An 18,865-nucleotide genomic window follows, 5' to 3' on the forward strand; every position below is an offset into this window, starting at 1 on the left:
CCCAGTCCCGCCCCCTCCTCTCCCCGGTACTAGTGGGAGATGTCCCCCCCCCCCAAACAACCTGCTGTTTCCGGGGCCTCTTTAAAAACAATCACGTCGTGCGCGTCCACGGTATATTAAACCCAAATGCGCGTACTTATTTATCTATTATAAGCCCCACAAAGCCGCTATTATTTGTTCATGCCTTGACTAAAGTACATCTCCAATAATATTTGGAAGGATGAATCGTGTCTCTTTTCAATCGAAAATATTTAGATGATTCCCTTTGTGGTGCGGCGATCATAAACCAACCCCATAGTTCTCAATGAGCAAATTGATCGTGCATTCCAGCACCGAGGGGGTGTTGCCACCAAGTGGCCATGTTGAATGAATTAAGCCGTTCCCTTCCAATACTCCGTTCAGATGAAGACAGCTCCTCGTAAAGTCCCTCTTACTACTGCGGCGTCTGACGATGGCGACCACTGAAATAGATATTTTCGCTGTAAGTATCCCCGATATGTACATTATTCAGTGTAGGCCTATACATTACGCTTACGTAGAAAAAATGTCATCTCATTGCGACCTATTATAGACCGGGGTTTATGCCTCCCAACATCTTGTTTATTATAGCCTTCAGGTGCCTGGGTGGGGATTAGCCTATCCTGGCTGATCTGACGTGCATGTCATGCGATGGCATCCTTATGTTGGTGTTGATAGCCAATGCATCGAACTCGGTGTGTTTGAATGCATTTTAAATAAGACTTTTTAAAGGTCAATTACGCACTCCAGCGCCGTGAGACGGGGTTACTCACGGGATGCAAACTCATTACATTACGCTTCCATAACGAGGCCAGGCAGTAAACAAACTACTATAGCAAAAATGCTAGTGTGCTTAGGTTGTTATAACGTTAATGTTTAATGGTAACTGTAATTATGCTCGTGTATTGCTGTTAGCATAAATATTGCAACGCAAGACGTTAGATTGGAGTGTGATCAAGCCTCGCCTCTGCTAATGACTGAGACAATTGCATCAAACACCACTTAGAGTTTATTGGTGTCTCACTTTGATTTATCATGCTCTTGCTCATGTTCTTGGGTCTCAGACAAGGGTTGCCGGTTTTGCAAAATAAGGATAACAACCACACACGCATGCACACACAAACACAAACACACACACACACACACACACACACACACACACACACACACACACACACACACACACACACACACACACACATGGTGTGTGAGTAGAGGATTTGTAAGGGTATGGATACTCTCACCCTGTCAAATAACATCCATATAAAGAGCTCTTTGTTTCTTGCTTGCTTTTGTGTGTGTGTGCGTGTGCGTGAGCGTGTGTGTGCTCATCAAGCACATCATTTTCCTTGTGGGAAATCTTCTGAAATGGGAATTCTGTTTGTCCCAGCTTGTATCTGGCATGAGGAAGAGCAACATCTTCCAAGCATACAAATTAATCAGACTGGACTCATTTTTGGGCCATCTTTTGTCCCACGATTCAGACTTTTCAGGAAAACTTAAAAATCAAATTCCTTTACTGAAACCCTGTCAATGCATGCAACTTTGGATTGCACATTTTTTGTCGGCTATAAACAAGGGTTATTTTAGCTCTTTACGGGTCTACCTATGGTTGTAATTTCCGAACTTAATCTCACAAGGTGTATTTAACTGCCTTGCATTGTAAGCTGTTGAGACATAATTATTTTATTGAATTGTCAATACCGCACTATGAAAGACATGGCGGCACAAGGGTGTGCCATGAATTCCATGTTCACTCAATAGCATTGTAAGGAAGTAAAGGGGCAATTGTCCAAAAGATGGGAGAAAGCATGCTGTCAATTGAAGTACATAAATATTTTTTTCTTTTTCAGAATGAAGAGAAGCGTAGCCTGGAGCTGGCTGGGCATGTTGGGTTCGACAGTCTTCCGGACCAGTTGGTCAGCAAGGCGGTCTCGCAAGGATTCTGCTTCAACATCCTTTGTGTCGGCAAGTTTGGATTGCATTAAAAGGAAATGCAGACAGTCAGACAGACACTTTATTAATCCCAAAGGAAAAAGGCAGCCAGTCGCTCTATTCAACACACAATAAAAAATTAGCAATGCACACAGAAACATACAAGATGCGGAAGTATAAAAGATGCAATTTAGTCATTATGATGTTATTTGAAACAATAGTAAGGATAACTTCTTACATTATTATTATTTTAATTGTTTTGTTACATGAGGAAAATATTTCGGAGTTGCACAGAACCACAGCCCACCTCATTATTTACAAATGTAAATGGCCTTCTACAGGTGAGACAGGGATCGGAAAGTCAACGTTAATCAACACTCTTTTCAACACAACGTTTGAGAGTGACGAAGCCAGCCATTACCTGCAAGATGTCCACCTACGGCCAAAAACGTATGACCTGCAGGAGAGCAACGTCAACTTAAAACTGACCATCGTGGACACTGTCGGGTTTGGAGACCAGATCAACAAAGACGAAAGGTATTGTTTACTTTTTGTGTTTTTCTTTTTTGTATTCATCTGCAAACTACTGAATGCATAACTGAACAGAGTACAGAGCATAGGCTGCATAAATTGTATGGTATATATTTAGAGTAGCTAAAGGAATCAGAAAGACGTGACCTTTTACTGTACATTTGAAATCATAAATGATTAATATCATTGATGTATATTGGATTAATGATTTTGTTTAACCGATGAAAGGTCATTTCTGTGTTCTGAAATATAATGACTAAAGGGATTGTAAAAGGCTGACATTCTGGGTTGCAAGGCTGCAGTAGCAGCAGAGTTTCTAGAGTCTGAGATAGTAAAACGTTGCCCAAAGTGCAAGGCAAGCTTAGCTCACATTGAACAGGAATCTAACCCTATGATGTGGATGAAGGCGAGACAGCTGAGTTATCTGTGGTTAATGTATCATAGCTTTCTGTTTACTATGCAGCTATAAACCCATTGTGGACTACATCGACACCCAGTTTGAACATTTCCTCCAGGAGGAGATGAAAATCAAGCGTTCCCTGCACAACTACCACGACAGCAGAATCCACATCTGCCTGTACTTCATAGCCCCGACCGGCCACTCTCTCAAGTCCCTGGATCTGGTGACCATGAAGAAATTGGACAGCAAGGTTAATTATGCCTGACCACAAACAATTGTAACTGATCATTTGTTTTGTATGTAGCTTACTCTGAAATAGTGATTGTTACACAGCAGTCACAACTAACTGATTTTGATCGCCCAACTTTCATGCATTAACTACTTAGGGATACCAACCTCATGCATGCAACCCTGATCGATGTAGAGCTTCTAGATTTATGGGCATGTTAATTAGGTGGGGATTATTGTATGAGGCTAAACAGGTTAATTGATTATTATTAATGACATTTATTTATTCATTTTAAGTAGGTATATTTATTCATTAAAGTTTTTTATCTGCACATTTTTTTCGTATGCAGGTGAACATCATCCCTGTCATTGCAAAGGCTGACACAATCTCCAAGAGCGAATTGCACAAATTCAAGATTAAGATCATGAGTGAACTGGTGAGCAACGGAGTACAGATCTACCAGTTTCCCACAGAGGATGAAGCTGTCACGGAGATCAACTCCACTATGAATGTGAGCATGACACTCACACTCTCTCTCTCTCTCTCTCTCTCTCTCTCTCTCTCTCTCTCTCTCTCTCTCTCTCTCTCTCTCTCTCTCTCTCTCTCTCTCTCTCTCTCTCTCTCTCTCTCTCTCTCTCTCTCTCTCTCTCTCTCTCTCTGGGCTTATACATATGTAATACATGTTTAAAGAAATTCTACATAGCCACAGAATCAGGGGCTACAACATAGACTCAGGCTGGATATTTGCTTTTGAAGTAAAAAAAGTAACAAAATGTCATGTTAAACCCCATTTCCTGTGCATACCGGTAAACAGCCTGTGTAATCTGTCCTCCCTGACTAAATGGATCCCACCTAACACTAGGGGCAGTTTTCTGATACAAGGCTTGGACCTTAAATCAGTTCAATTGAGATCTTCTGTCCAATGAAACCAAAATATCAAATGCAAAACAAAAGTATTTTAGGTGCAATATAATACAATGCTTATTTTGATGTACCTGCGAGAGAGCGAGGCGAGAGGATGCAAATAAAAGCATAACATAGCACCTCACAATGTCTCTCAAAATCGCAGTATACCTGACAGTTGACCCCTGGTGTCCAGCAGAGGGAATAGCAGGAATAGGATTCCAGGCAGTATGCCATTCAGACAAGGAATACACCGAGCTGGCCTCTGCTTTAATGGTCCTGCAATTGTCTACCAACAGGCTCATCTTCCCTTTGCTGTGATTGGCAGTGTGGAACAGGTGAAAGTGGGCAACAAGATGGTCAGGGCGAGGCTCTATCCTTGGGGATCAGTACAGGGTGAGTCTGTACCACTTTGTTAAACAAAACTGCCGTTTTCAATGAAATACCTATGGCTCCACTATAGATCTCTGGTTAAGATAATCATTAGATCATTCGCCATTAACATGTGAAGTTGACATTCGAGGCAATATTGGATTCATTCAGAATGTCCGCCTTTTTTATAACAGTGGAGAACGAGAGCCACTGTGACTTTGTGAAGCTCAGGGAAATGCTGCTTCGTGTCAACATTGAGGATCTAAGAGAACAGACGCACGCGCGCCACTATGAGCTCTACCGTCGCTGCAAACTGGAGGAAATGGGATTCAAGGACACAGATCCAGACAGCCAGCCCTTCAGGTGAGATCAGGCCAGGAGCTGGGTTAAAGCTTTGGTGGGAAGACATCCAGAGATTGTAACCCCAATATCTAATAGTTTGTCTATTGAAAGTGGCTGAACGTCTTTATGGATTGGAATAGTTGGGACATTTAAAAAAATCTGACAGTGTAAACTGTGTCTAAGCTGTGTCAAAACTCAAGACTTAGTATTGATTCTGTATGTATCCCACAGCCTGCAGCAGACCTACGAGACCAAGAGGAAGGAGTTCCTGGTGGAGCTTCAGCGCAAGGAGGAGGAGATGAGACAGATGTTTGTCAACAAAGTGAAGGAGACGGAGGCGGAACTGAAGGAGAAGGAAAGAGAGGTAGGCGTGAGGCCCGTAGATGGATGAATCCATCCATGAAGCTGTCATTTGACTTTAAGAATACTTAAAGTCAAACATGCATTATGTTGTACCGCCCCCTCCAGCTGCATGAGAGGTTTGAGCAGTTGAAGCGCATGCACCACGATGAGAAGAGAAACCTGGAGGAGAAGAGACGGGAGCTGGAGGAGGAGATGAACTCTTTCAACAGAAGAAAGGTGGCTGCCGAGACGCTCATGGGTCAGGCACTACAGAGCTGCTCCCAGCAGCCCTTCAAGAAGGACAAGGACAAGAAGAAGTAAGTCCACTTTGTTTTGGTTGGTGTTGCTCTGGTGGTTGTTCTTGATGGTGGTGTCGGAATTTTAATGACTTCTAGGAACAGGTTTGCAGTGCAGATGTTCGCTCACAGTTACTCGACTAAATTCTCGAAGGGTGATTGATTTTTCAAATATAAATAAAGGTTAAATGAATCCAGAAATTAACAAATCAAAAATCAGTCAATTTAATAAATGATCGAGTATCTGTGGCTGTTAAAGGCCTGTAATAAGTTTATTGCATTATTTCATTCGACCCAAATGAAATGATGAGATAGCTTACCTGTCTGTCTATTAGCCACCTGCTAGCACTGTGCCTGTGCACTCGTTGCGCATGACAGGAGTCTTCCACAAAATGTTCCAGAAGGCTAGGCAGACCTATTGCTAAAGATAGCAAGCTAGTCATGTGTGATTTAAGGGAGTGGCTTTGTAGGGCGGCCCCGAAAGGAGGGCTGGTATCCTTTTGGTTGGTTACCTTCAAAATCGAGCTTACTCCGGCTGTTTTCCCCCAAATTGCCTACCCTAGCTTTAAGTCATGACTCAGTGTTCTACCGCCTGGTCTGGGGTTGAAGTGAGAAGAGAATGGAGCATTGTCATACCAGTAGCCCTGTTGGCTACGACAGATTGAGTCTGACTTGGTGCAGCGAGACCCTGTTGGGGGGTCACAGCATTTATTATGCTGCCCGCTGCCAATATCTCTGTGTGTTGACCTGGAAGATTGCATCTCCGACCAGGGCTCTACTCTTTAAATACTACAAAATGCTACAATCCTAATCAATAAAGACAGTGTACATGCAAATATGAATATTACTTGGATGACAATGAGATCATCTAAATCTTAAGTGGCCAATAAAAAACATTGCACACAAAAAAAACATCAGCATTATATTCATTACATAAAAGCAGCATTCTTGAAGTTCTCAATTTCATTCTCTTTTGCTGCACCTATGGCGACAAAAAAAAGCTGTTTGTTGTTAAAGACACAAGTGAGTTGAAGAATGGTTCTGTTGCTGTAGCTCCAACTACCTTCTCTGTTGGAACAACCACTGCTGGGTGATGGAAACTGTGTCACTACTTGTGGTGCTTTTGATTGTGAATGCATGGCAGGAAATCCTGCATATGTCAGGGCTTTTATCAGTGGGCCATAGGCTCAATCCCCATTGTTTTACCTCATTCGGAGAAAGCGACTTACCTGAAATTTACTTAAATAAAAAATCTTTGGAGATCTTCGAGATTGCAACTTTAACAAATATTTGTATATGCCTATATATAAATGCATCATTTAGATAAATATAGGAAGATAGATGAATGAAGATAATTTATGTTGAGATTGATCAATTCAAGTAATGGGATGATGTTATGCCTTATGTTTTAAAGGTTATTTGTTAATTGTAGTAAAGGTTAATTTTTAATATTGGTGGTTTGTAAGATATCATTCATAAATCAACAACCCCTATTTGTCTTCATTTTTTTTTCGTCATATTTATCATGTTTTTGCCATTTGTTTTCTGTCCTCTTTTTAGTTGATTTATGGAGCAGTCATCAAGGAAAACCAGGAATGTGTCTTTCATCAGCATGGGAAAAGGCTTTGATATTTGACCTTACTTTTGACATTGTATGTGTAGACACACACACTGAGGCAATATATGTATGTGAGCTAAATTGGCCATAAGCCACTGTGAGCTTATGGATCAAAAAAGGTATGAACGAACAGTCGATTCAATGTGTCCCTAATGCTGACTCTGCTAGATATGTGAAAACAGAAGCACAGACTACTATCATAACACTGCTTGTGTTGTTTTATGTTTGTGCCGCCAATGTGCAGTTGTCTGCCTTTGGAGATGTGACTCACAATGCAAAGCACCCAACTAAAATACTCTCCTGTCTTCTAGCTAACAGCAGCTTCAATTGCACTAGCATTAGAAAGGGCTAGGGTTAACAGAGTTAGTGTTTTGCTATCGATTATTACATATTTATATTATATAACTCACTATTGTAGTGGAATTAACTCAGTGTCCTGCAATATAAAGACAGGTTGTGATACAATAACTTTAATGCACAAGTGGAGTTCTCTTCAGCTATATTAGAGTAAAACATTTTGTAATGTACATAGTTATTTTAATACACTACATGTATTTTCTGACCTGATAGTGTGGAGTGAGTTTTTTTTTTTTAAAGATGTTGTCCTTCAGAAGGCACGCAAAGATGTGAGCTCTGTCACTGATTTAATAATTTACCTTAACAATAGGAAGGAATAACTTATTTGCTTTTCCATTCAAATAAAGAATGATGAAACTAAGCCATGCATCTGTTCATCATTCTGTTGATTCATTTCTCCATATCTCCCCTCACTTATCCCAAAATATGTCAGACCATCCTTATCAGTGAAACTAAATACCCATGCTATACATGGATACCAAATCACAGTATCAACATTTTGCATGTATGATAATAAGTCTAATTGGTTGTCTATGTATGTGTTTCTTCATGTTATTAGATAGGTGAGAGCATACTGCAATTGTTGTTTTTCTAAAACTGGCTGACATGGCTTTTCTCTCTTTTCATAGCTTCTTTAGTCTTCCGTCCGCGTGCTCCTTAACCTCAGGAAGGAATTTGAATTAGAAGACTATGCACCACAACAAAAGATTGCAGCCTCCCCGTGAGGTCTACCTTCACATGTATTCATAAGCAGTGGCTTCAAAGCATGGTTTCTGCATGAACACAACCCCCCCTGAAATAAAATCTCAAAAATGAAATTATTGTTAAGATTATAGATCTAAAATCTATAATCTTAGATCCTTGACATTTAAAGGTATGTACACTTTCCCCTTTGACAATTGATCAACACCGTGAAGGTATTGGATATAAAAATGTATTTTTTAATCGTTTGGCTAGGGTTATCTTCACTTCAGCACTTTAAATTGTATTATTTAATATTTATTAATATTTAATATGACTTGAAAATAGTGTGTCTATATGACGAGAATAGCCAACCCAATTATAATGAATATTGTTTCTGTTTAATAGTTTTTTATAATTTTGCTTTGGCTATAGTGTAGGCCTATCTAAGACGAACAAATTGTCTAATTATTTCAGTGTAAAGAGACAAAAACTCAGGCTGGTGAAGTCGATTTAAATGATTATGATTACAGCAGTGCTTGAAAGTATGTCGTTAGTGGATTTATATTTTTTGCTGTAATAAATATCTACATTGAAAACACCTGCTTGACTTGTTTTCTCACTGGCTGGCTGCAGAAGAACGATATCACCATACGGCGAGACTGTTCAATAAGATAGCAAAGTTGTATGGGAAAGGCAAACAAGTGCAATGCAAACCGGTAGTATTTAGAAAAGTAAGAAACCTAACGAATGCATAACGTTAAAGATTAAACACATTAACGCTCCAAAACAATATTAAACTACTTCCATGACGCGATTGGGTGGACGACGATGCAAACTTAAGAAACTTATCTTCCAAACCAGAAGACCTTATTACATCCATGTAAGAACTGTCTGCAAAAGAGTAATCGTATCTGCCGTAGAGCGTAAAACTGCCGTAAAATGACGTAATCGTGGCCCTTCAGGAGGAAACAAGCGTGGAATTGCACTGGAGTGGTTTCATAGATGAGTTGTGTTTCATTAATACATTGTATTTTCTCTTAAACGGCAGACTAGGTAGAGACAAGCACTGACATTGTGGAGAAAACACAGTGAAAACGACCAACGAGGATGTTTAAAAAGTAAGGTGTTCATCTTTAATTATCAAGTTGCTTTTGCTAAATGGCTAGCTAACCGGATCCACTAGCAGAATCGTTCCAATGACAACCATGGGCTGCATTTCAGGAAAATAATAATTTTGCTTACGACCTAGATGGTTTACTATGAAGTAAAACATAGTCCCTAAATATGGTCTACTGTTTGACATATTCATTGGAAGAACGTCTAACCGGAGACAAGCTTGTTAAACTTTGTTACAGCGGTAGTTGTCTATCTATCTGTTTCAACCTAAACACGCTTTACATTACATGCATGGTAATAACAGAAAGAAGTCAAAGGATTTATCACTGCCGATAGTCAAGAGTAAAGCCTGTCTTTCTTTTTCTTGAGAAACCGCCATGGATATGCTATTCGTATGACCATATGCGTAATGTGACGGACCACGTTATTATTTATTCAAATCTTCATAATCAGTATCCGTCATATGGCCTAAAATGTTCCTCTGTCATGGGGCTAATCTAGTCTCGCTATGAATGCTGGATCCGATATTCAGGCTAATAGGCTCTTAACTGATCTGACTACATCACATCTTGCGTTACTCCTGCAGTCTAATACATAATAATAACAACTGTCTTTCATGTCTTCCCTTAGATTTGATGAGAAGGAAAACGTTTCCAATTGCATTCAGCTGAAGACTTCGGTTATCAAAGGAATAAAAAACCAACTGCTGGACCAGTTTCCTGATATAGAATCATGGCTAAACCACATTATGCCAAAAAAGGATCCTGTCAAAATAGTGAGATGGTAACTGGTACTATTCTACTAACTTATTCCACAAATATATAGATATATGTATGTATGTATGTATGTATGTATGGATGTATGGATATTTGATATATATATATATATATATATCCTATAGCTGGTTCACACCATATATACTGCCTCATTTTGCTGTTATTTGATTCTCTAGCCATGAACACATTGAAATCCTGACAGTGAATGGAGAGCTTCTATTCTTCAGACAAAGAGAAGGACCATTCTACCCAACTCTCAGACTACTACATAAATGTAAATATTGATATTGTTTCAATAGTAATCTGGCCTAATATGAATGTGGGTTGTTAATTATATGCATTTGTATGTTACAGATCCTTTTATCCTTCCACATCAACAAGTAGACAAAGGGGCTATTAAATTTGTCCTAAGTGGTGCCAATATCATGTGCCCTGGGTTGACGTCACCAGGTGCCAAACTCTACCCAGCAGCTACAGACACAGTGGTTGTATCCTTTCTCAATAGTGTACAATCCCATCAACTATTTAGAAATGCTGTATTTACCACAATTGTTAGATATTTATGTTAAGCATAAATCCAGATTATTACTGATATAGCGTTTGGCATTTGTTTGTAGATCTTTGGCACATTATCAATTAAATAGTTTCACTGTCCCATAATTCTGCAGCTACCACCCACTTTTCCTGGGTTTAACGTTCTCATACTTTATATTACGTTGTTCTGTTTAAATGTGCTTCATAATATTGGATTTGGATGAGATTTTATTTTAAGGCTGTTTTCATCCCGCACTCTGACGTTTGTCTTTAATGGTCGACGATAGGCCATAATGGCAGAGGGGAAACAACATGCACTTTGTGTTGGAGTGATGAAGATGTCTGCAGAGAGCATGTAAGATATTACACCTGTACAAATTTTTGTAACTGTGACCCACCATGCTGCTTCAAATCATATCCTTTTCTCTTTCTTTTTCATCTTTCCTGACGGTTCTCTTCGGGCAGAGAAAAAGTCAACAAGGGCATCGGAATTGAAAATGTTCATTATCTTAACGACGGACTGTGGCACATGAAGACGTACAAGTGAGGTCACCAATATCCCCGCCCGCCCCCCCCAACCAGTAGCCCTGGACAGCATGGAGCTTGTCATAGTGCGGGAATGAGCTGCCAGTCAGTTGTTTACACCAATGGACTTAGCTGTGTCACCTGCTGTAAGCATTGAATCAAAGCATAATGCAAAAATAATAAAAACCTGCATAACATCTCCCCTTTCATTTGGTGTTTAGCCATGTTATTTGATTAACCTTTAGCTCCAGTCTGTGGAGCACTTTGGTACATTTATTAAAAGGTGATAAATATTGCTACACATAATAAATATAAACAGATTTTAGGATGAAGTAGTAAAAGGGGAGCATTTGCGCCAGGCAGACACACGCAACCGGTGCACTGCACCGGGGCCCAGACGGCGTCAGGGGCCCATGGAGGAAGAAAAAATATATATCGCCCAGGGCGGCAAATGTGTCGGGGGCGCTCTCTGTTGGCGCCCCTAATTAATTAACTAAATTATACGAAACCCTGACCGCAGTAAGCAGGACAACGCGACCAGCCCCCCCCCGAAATGTATGACCCCAGGGGGCGCTGTTGCATATTTGAAGCATAGACAGGCATGACAAAAACACAAATAAACATAAGATCTCCCCCCAACCAATTACCTTTTTATTAAAGGCTACCGTGTAAAACACTTCAGAATTATTGTTTGCATCAAGAAAATAAAGATCCCACCGGTGGGAGATCTAATGTGTTATTTATGTTTTTGTTATAATGCACACGTGCATGTTGCAGAAAATGTGCAACATTGCGACCCACTTTTCGGTGGGTCGCAGAATTCGGTGTAACACCGGCCCTGTAAAGTGTACATATTTATAATTGGAGTTTTCTGATTACAGTTTAATGCATTTTTCACAATTCACCAGCTCTCATTTTGAAGGCTGAACAGACAATTTGACTGGAACTACTTAGCAGGTAGTTGTTTTTTTTGCGTTTAAGATATTAAGGAATTTCTTGCCGAGGATCCATGGCTGCCTTTGTGAATGTCGGCGAATATATAATCGATTATTCGTTTATACCACCCACTGATTATTCGACCATGTGAGCTATTCACATCCCTACTTATAATATACTTTTGGCTTGAAAACCACTTATTTTTTACTATAGTATAAATGTCGATAGAGATGTAATTACAATTGTTGATTTATGGAACATGCATAAAAGAACAAATCTCACAACAATTCTCAGACTGTTGATCACATTGTTAAGAAAATCCAATATTAGGACCAATTTTAAAATCAGATTTAAATATTAATCTTATCCCGATCCACCATTCCTTGGTAAAAAGTAAATTAAGAAAAAAGCACCTTCGCAAAAACATTTACACAGACATGGAGAGAATCATAATTTCATGATCAGACACAAAAAGTACAAAACAGATTAGTCATTGTCCGAACCCTCAGGAGGTTGAAAGAGCAGCATGTCATTAAAATTGTGTCCATAGGGACGAAGTCTGTACACGCCAAACATCATGACTTGCATCTGATTCGAAGACATTCCACTGAATGTGATGGCCAGGTCTGAACAGCAGCCCTCCACGACATTTGAGGGGTTGTTTTGAAGGCTATCAGTGATGAGGCGCTCCACACTTTTGCTATTAAAAAGTCCCTTTCCTTCCAGATCTTCCCCGTTCTCAGCAAACACTCCAGTGTACTTCAGGCATATGGCCAGCTGCTTCTCCTCAGTGACCTTCCACAGGCTACTCTCAGTCTCTGGACATTTCTCACCATCCTGAAACACGTTCATAAGCCTTTTTAGAGCTTCATAGCTAAGGACAATACCGCTTTCATACTCAACATAGTCCAGTTCTCCGGACTTCATAGCATGGCCAATGTAGAATGGTTCACTGGGATCCTTAGCCAATACAAGGTATTTCAGGTTCTCAATGATGGCGAATGTAGTAGGTCTTGCGATAAAAAACCAGCGGATATCCCCGGCATTGTCATAGGCATGTTTGAGAGCCTTGCGGAGTCTGGCCCATTCATTTGGTTCCTTTAGGTCTATTGCCTCAAGCTCCTTGAAGGCCTCTGAGCTGTAGAAGGCTGCCTTATCACAGTGTTTGCTCCAGGTGTCTTTGACTGTGGCCCAATGCTGCAGAACCTTAGGATGGACCATAATAAGGCAATAGACTCGCACCTGTTTGGTAAGTTCCTCCATCTGATTCTCTGTCAGGCCTCGAAGCTCGTCTTTGCTGGGCGCTTTGACATGATGGTGCTTGTGGTTGTCCTCTTCGGTGAAAGAATAACTGGGGGTTAAAGTGCCAACGAATGCCAACACCAAGCAGAAGAGTGCTCCAAGGAGCACCCCCTTCAGGAAGGAGTGGCTGTCCGACAACATGTTGGACGTCACTGAATTATGCAGGGGAGAGGGCAGAAAAGTATTATTACCATTTGACCCACTACATCACATTTAATTTAAAATAAGTTGCTTTTGGGTTTGGTTTGAACTTTTACATTTAATAAAGTGCTGCTTCTAATAGCCACGGGGGTCTAAACGCCGTTGAATGCCTTCAGGGTTTGCTGCCCTGACGTGGAGTTCAGTTTTCGGAGATGTGCTTCCACCTTTGGCTACGTCTCTGTAAACGTGTAGACCCAGCGCGACGAAAAAGCTTTAGTTTGGGTATCTTACACCTCATTAAACGAAATCTGTTGTTACAGTTGGGTATTAATTCGATATTATAAAAGCAGAAATAACCAAGAAATCATGGCACAACATCAAGCTACGGCATATCACCAGGAAATAGATTATGGAATGGGTCAATAACTGTCCCAAAAGACCCTTTGGCACACAAAAATAATAATAATAATAATAATAGCAGGAAATAGTAGTAATAGCCTACTATTTAAAAACACAAGCGTTATCGATCGATAAAAATACGCAATTAAAATATTGTACCTCGGTGGCCGTCAGTGACACTGCTGTGGTTGGTATCTCCGTTTGAGAAATGAGGTTGCCTATCTGGTTATGTGAGTACTCAAATGTACGCTTGCTTGGCCCAAGCTTCCCCTGTTAAGCCCGTTCATTATCGCTGCCAAAATAAGAGGTATGATTTCCGGGTCCGGGTGACATGACTTGTGTTTTGCCAAGGCTGATTGGCTGTTTTTTTTTGTTTTTTTTATGTCTACGGTGAAGACACTATTTCAACTAAAATAGTCGCAACACTGAGATAAAAAAATAAATAAAAAGGCATTGGTAACGAGGAAGGTGGGCGTGTTATTCCCATGGCTGCGCCCCAGGGCAATTTTGTGTTATTTTATTCGTTTTGTCGTTGTGTATAAGCGATGTTTTATATGAAACGAATCACACACCGTGGCGTTACACTACATGTGTCCTGGAAGCCTGACCTTCCCTCGGAAGCAAACATCAAAATCAACAGCTGCTCCGCAACTGAATCTGACCACAGGGCTGCCAAATTTCACTAAAAGTGTGGAGTGAGATAACGTGTGTTGGGGTCGGAGCGACCAAACACTGCAAAAAATAGTCGATAATTGATTTGGACAAATGTAAATTATTGGAAAAATCGGTTTTGCAATACAAACTTCAGACAAATTAGATTAATCGTTTTATGTATAGATTTGCAATGAATATAAATCGACATGAATTTCAACGTCAGTATTAGACTTGAAGGACCATTATTAGGGCATGGGGTTAAGGAATTATTAAAATCAGCCCCTCTTCAGCGTGTGTGTGTGTGTGTGTGTGTGTGTGTGTGTGTGTGTGTGTGTGTGTGTGTGTGTGTGTGTGTGTGGAATGACCTCTTGGATAACTTTGACTTTAAAGTACAAATGAACAATGAGACTTTATTCAAGGGACGTTATAATGTCACATTTTTTAAAAGTTCAGAATTATGCTAATTGTTTCTTTCCATGGGCACACTTCGTGAACATGGCACAAGGAAAACGTTGTTCTCTGTGGAAACAACATTCCATGTTGTGAACTCGTCCCACCGACAGGTGTCGTGCCAATGTAATTTCCCAGGGACCAGGGACACGCTACCGGGTATCAGCATCCCCGATAGATAGCGTGTCCCTGGTCGCGGGAGAGCGAATGCAATCAGGGAATGTAGAGCTACATTACTACGCTTCGATTTCACCCAAATTAGACCTTTTTTTTTTGTTTTTTTATTATTATATATATAAACATAATTGACAGACGTATAACATTTTGACAGACAAGAAAAATGTGTCGAGACTAAATATTCACGCCCCCAGGAACATGATTGGTCTCTAAACGAATTCAAAGAAAAATATTCTGAAATACCCTGGTCACACAGATTTCTAATTTGTGAGACTTCTCAATACATAAAACACACTACTAATCCAGAATATCCAGTCTGGAACCGGGGAAATACAGCATTCCCTTAAGGCAGGGCCAAGTCATTCTGCAACTATTCAACAAATCAAGCAAACTTTCAAAGTTTTGCTTCTTTGTCATTGTTATTGTTATTATTCACGTATAACACATCTATCCATCACTATGATGAGTGATAATTATGTTCCCTGATCCATATAAGGTGTGGGCGACTGGTATGTGAAGCAACAAAGAACGATAGGCCAAGCTTAGTGGGGTCTGTGGTCCCTGCCACCGTCCTCTTCGCCCTAGCTCGGCTTTGGTTTCCTCTTGGATTTTTGGGGTTCCTCTTCAGCTGCAGGCTTTGTCTCTGGTTCAGCACCAGACAAAATGTAACTAATGTCAACAAAACATCTCTTCGCTCCACTTGGACGTAATTCCACTATAAGGGTTCAGTTGGGTCAAGAGGGTTGGCCACAGGCCTCTTTCCATGAGACTGGCCTTGGCCTAACGTGTGTCCGGTCTCCACACGCTCCTCCAGCCAGTCTGTCTTCAGCTTGTCCTGGTGGGTATAACAGGCCTCCTGATTGCCAGGCTAACTCAACACACCTGCGAGAGTTATGCTGAGACACCTGAGTGGAGCTGGGTCTCTATGACACAGCATTAGGGTAGTACCTCCCATCCAACACCATACCCTTTGCCTGCCTTTGTGGCCACCATGTTGCCATGTGGGGCACTGCTCACCGGCTGGATCATCACAAAGGTCATGGTCGAATATAATTGTCAAATGACTCCTTATTTATGAATTCTGTTGCAATTATTATTGGAAAATGCCGCACAAGGCAACTGCATTCATGTCAGAATTTCCACTTCAGAAAGGGCGTTCACTTTAGGTGGGGACATTCTTACATTTCTCTCTTCCTTCCTGAAGCCTTAAACTGTTGAGAGACTTGTTACATGGACAGGTTAATATTTTCAGAGCATGCCTACCTCTCATCTTATGCACAAAAAAACTTCAAAGGTTGTGTAAATAAGAGATGAACACAAGATTTTGTTTATGCCCCCCACATATTCACCCTGCTCAGGGGTCTGAAGCCTATACGATTGCTGCGTCGTACATCTATGCCTGTTTTCAGATAACTTTTATTTTTATGAGGCGATGTGATGGTCACACATGTTCATTCAAGAATGAAAGTCAAAGTCGTGTCTCTTCAAATGTCAAAATCTTGCTTGAAAGCCTTCTTGGCTCCCGGTTGTGAACTTGACCAGCTTTCCAACCAATACAGAGAAAAGTATCGTGCACTATTTGACCATATTCCATTCACCTGTTCATCTCTGTGGCTGGCGCAGTGTTTTGGCTAGAGAATTGCTTGGGCATGGTGAGAGTGTGAAGCTCAAGGTAAAAACATGTGTCACAGGCCAGAAGGGTAAAAGTTGGCCCTTGCATAATGTAGAATAAGGTTTATCTGCAGAGCTAACCAGTCTCACACTTGGACCATTTGACTCATGCATATCAACCAGTAAACATGTTTCTTATAATTATACTCATTCCCCATATCTACCAGTTCATCACAACCCATCAAAGACATGCTCACAACATAAATGGGAGAGAGCCTCAATACCTTCCCTGGTCAGTCACTGATAGCTGTTGTAGAGCAAACATTTGTTATGGCACGCTGTACAAGCAGAGATAGTCTGGGGATGAATTGACAGGGTCCCCTGAATCGTGTCTGTGACGACAGGTCCATCACGTCAGAACCATTAGGAAGGAGACTTGGGGTGATGATAATGTATTGATCTGATTGTGATGGACGGGCCATGAAACCTTTATATATGAAGTTCTTTCACCAAGCCGAGGTAGTCCACACTCAGGCCCCCTTAAGCTACGGTCACTATGCTTTCTTTAGCGCTGTTCTACCTTTTGGCTGTGATCTGCTCTGCAAGAAGGACCCATGCTCTACCGATTTATCCTGATGCCGACCCGGAACCACAGGCAGGTAAGAAAAACCTAAACGAGATCATGTGGCTCATGAAATCCTTATCTTGAAATAATATACATATAATGACGGACATTGGTGTATTCACCAACTACGTCTATATACTTAATAAAACTAAAAGCCCAGACCTCAACCTCATTGGCTCAATATGATATGCATATAAGTATGTAATTAGTATGTAATTAGTATGCATTAAGTGATTAAGTTTGCGTTCAAAGTTACGTGTCCTCAACAGCAAGTCATTGGCATTGATAAATTGACACCCTAGACACACAATGTCATAACGCAACAATTGATCTTCTAAGATTTCATGCAGAAGTTAGCGGCAGAGGTGGAGGATGGAGAGATCCCGGTTCAGGGGGAACAGAGAGAGGGGAACAACCTCTATCCGCTTCTCGATCAGCTCTACGGGGGCAGGGACTCCTGGAACAAAGGTAGAACTGACAAACTAAAGGCATTGAGGCCAGCCCTCTTGAAGAAATCAATTACATTAGAAATTGCCCCGTTGTCATGTCCACGGTGTTAGGCTTGTACTTAATATTCATTTTTTGTTGTTGCTATCTCTCTCAAAGGGATCACTAAAGATTCCACTCCCAAAGAGTCATACTCCAACATGGTAGGCCAGCTGATCATGAAATAATGAATGGGAATTTGAGAAAAACTATGGTGACATTAAAGCTGTTGTTTTTGGGCTCCAGGTGGACGACCTTAAAGAAGTGGTGTTGAAGTTGGCAGCGGCGGACAAGCTTCGCTCACAGGGCTTTCTTCGATCCGGGCAGAGCTTACCTAAGACCAACAAGAGGGGTGAGCCTTCAGTGTTCTGCCATTGTATGGTATTTTTTAGATAGGTGTAATTGCATGTCCAGAGGTCAGAGGCAAGAAGGAGCCAAACATGCAGCTTTGCATCTAATTAAATTGTCAATGGTTTATGACAATAACTACACCTTGTCATTAGTCCCACTGTCATTAGTCCAGACTGGTTAACCCTGTTATACCTGTATGTGATGATAAACTCACCACGATGTTAACCAAGGAGGTGATTAACTCATTCCGTATACAGGGGAAATTGGTTAACATTGTATTAAGATGTAGGATTTGTTTCAAATCTGTTTTCTGTTCTTGCAACTTATTTCATCTTTCTTGTTTCCTTGACAGCATGCTTCTGGAAATACTGCGTGACCAACTAGGACGTTTCCATGATGATCAAAAATCCTTATCCTCATCATATTCTTGTGTCGAGAAGTGAACATTTGATTTTTACACATAACATTATTTTATACATATTGCCAAGAATATAAAAAAGTTACGTTTGCATATAATCTTTCGTTGTCAACGAAAAAAACAAAATGTAAAATGGTCCCTGATTCGATCTCTCCCTGTCTCTTTATCTCTCTCTTTCTCTCAAACTTATTTTTTATCTTTCTCTGATAATTGATCATACATATGCACACACACTCCAAATAAAAATGTGTCAAATATTAAAATTGAAGGAATGAATGTGTCATACAGGTTAACTCTTAACTTATGGTATTATAAATTGGGACTGATGAACTTTACA

General features: G+C 40.6%; 3 protein-coding genes across 5 annotated transcripts; 2 read left to right on the plus strand and 1 right to left on the minus strand.

The window, feature by feature from the left end:
* Positions 1 to 135: 135 nt before the first annotated feature.
* On the plus strand, positions 136 to 8,625 carry LOC132465963 (septin-8-A-like). Of its 2 annotated transcripts, none has more exons than XM_060062918.1 (10): positions 136 to 481; positions 1,872 to 1,986; positions 2,295 to 2,490; positions 2,948 to 3,134; positions 3,463 to 3,624; positions 4,316 to 4,412; positions 4,583 to 4,751; positions 4,962 to 5,094; positions 5,199 to 5,389; positions 6,929 to 8,625. In XM_060062918.1, exons 1-10 carry the CDS (start codon positions 452 to 454, stop codon positions 6,930 to 6,932), a joined length of 1,284 nt encoding a protein of 427 aa, XP_059918901.1. In that variant the 5' UTR covers positions 136 to 451; the 3' UTR covers positions 6,933 to 8,625. The 2 variants fall into 2 exon arrangements, with proteins under 2 accessions (XP_059918901.1, XP_059918900.1); XM_060062917.1 differs by having other exon boundaries at positions 7,973 to 8,625.
* Positions 8,626 to 8,958: 333 nt separating this feature from the next.
* mcts1 (MCTS1 re-initiation and release factor) lies at positions 8,959 to 11,187 on the plus strand. Of its 2 annotated transcripts, XM_060062921.1 has the most exons (6): positions 8,959 to 9,145; positions 9,774 to 9,926; positions 10,096 to 10,193; positions 10,274 to 10,407; positions 10,741 to 10,808; positions 10,919 to 11,187. In XM_060062921.1, the coding sequence occupies exons 1-6, from the start codon at positions 9,135 to 9,137 to the stop codon at positions 10,998 to 11,000; spliced, it is 546 nt and encodes a 181-aa protein (XP_059918904.1). In that variant the 5' UTR covers positions 8,959 to 9,134; the 3' UTR covers positions 11,001 to 11,187. The 2 variants fall into 2 exon arrangements, with proteins under 2 accessions (XP_059918904.1, XP_059918903.1); XM_060062920.1 differs by lacking the exon at positions 8,959 to 9,145 and having other exon boundaries at positions 9,760 to 9,926.
* A 913-nt stretch (positions 11,188 to 12,100) lies between these two features.
* On the minus strand, positions 12,101 to 14,076 carry c1galt1c1 (C1GALT1-specific chaperone 1). Its single transcript, XM_060062919.1, has 2 exons — positions 13,916 to 14,076; positions 12,101 to 13,368 (listed from the first exon to the last, which is right to left on the minus strand). The coding sequence occupies exon 2, from the start codon at positions 13,355 to 13,357 to the stop codon at positions 12,401 to 12,403; it is 957 nt and encodes a 318-aa protein (XP_059918902.1). The 5' UTR covers positions 13,358 to 13,368; positions 13,916 to 14,076; the 3' UTR covers positions 12,101 to 12,400.
* Between the last annotated feature and the right edge of the window lie 4,789 nt (positions 14,077 to 18,865).

Source organism: Gadus macrocephalus, chromosome 10 (assembly GCF_031168955.1).
Source record: "Gadus macrocephalus chromosome 10, ASM3116895v1".
In the NCBI taxonomy this organism is placed as follows: domain Eukaryota; kingdom Metazoa; phylum Chordata; class Actinopteri; order Gadiformes; family Gadidae; genus Gadus; species Gadus macrocephalus.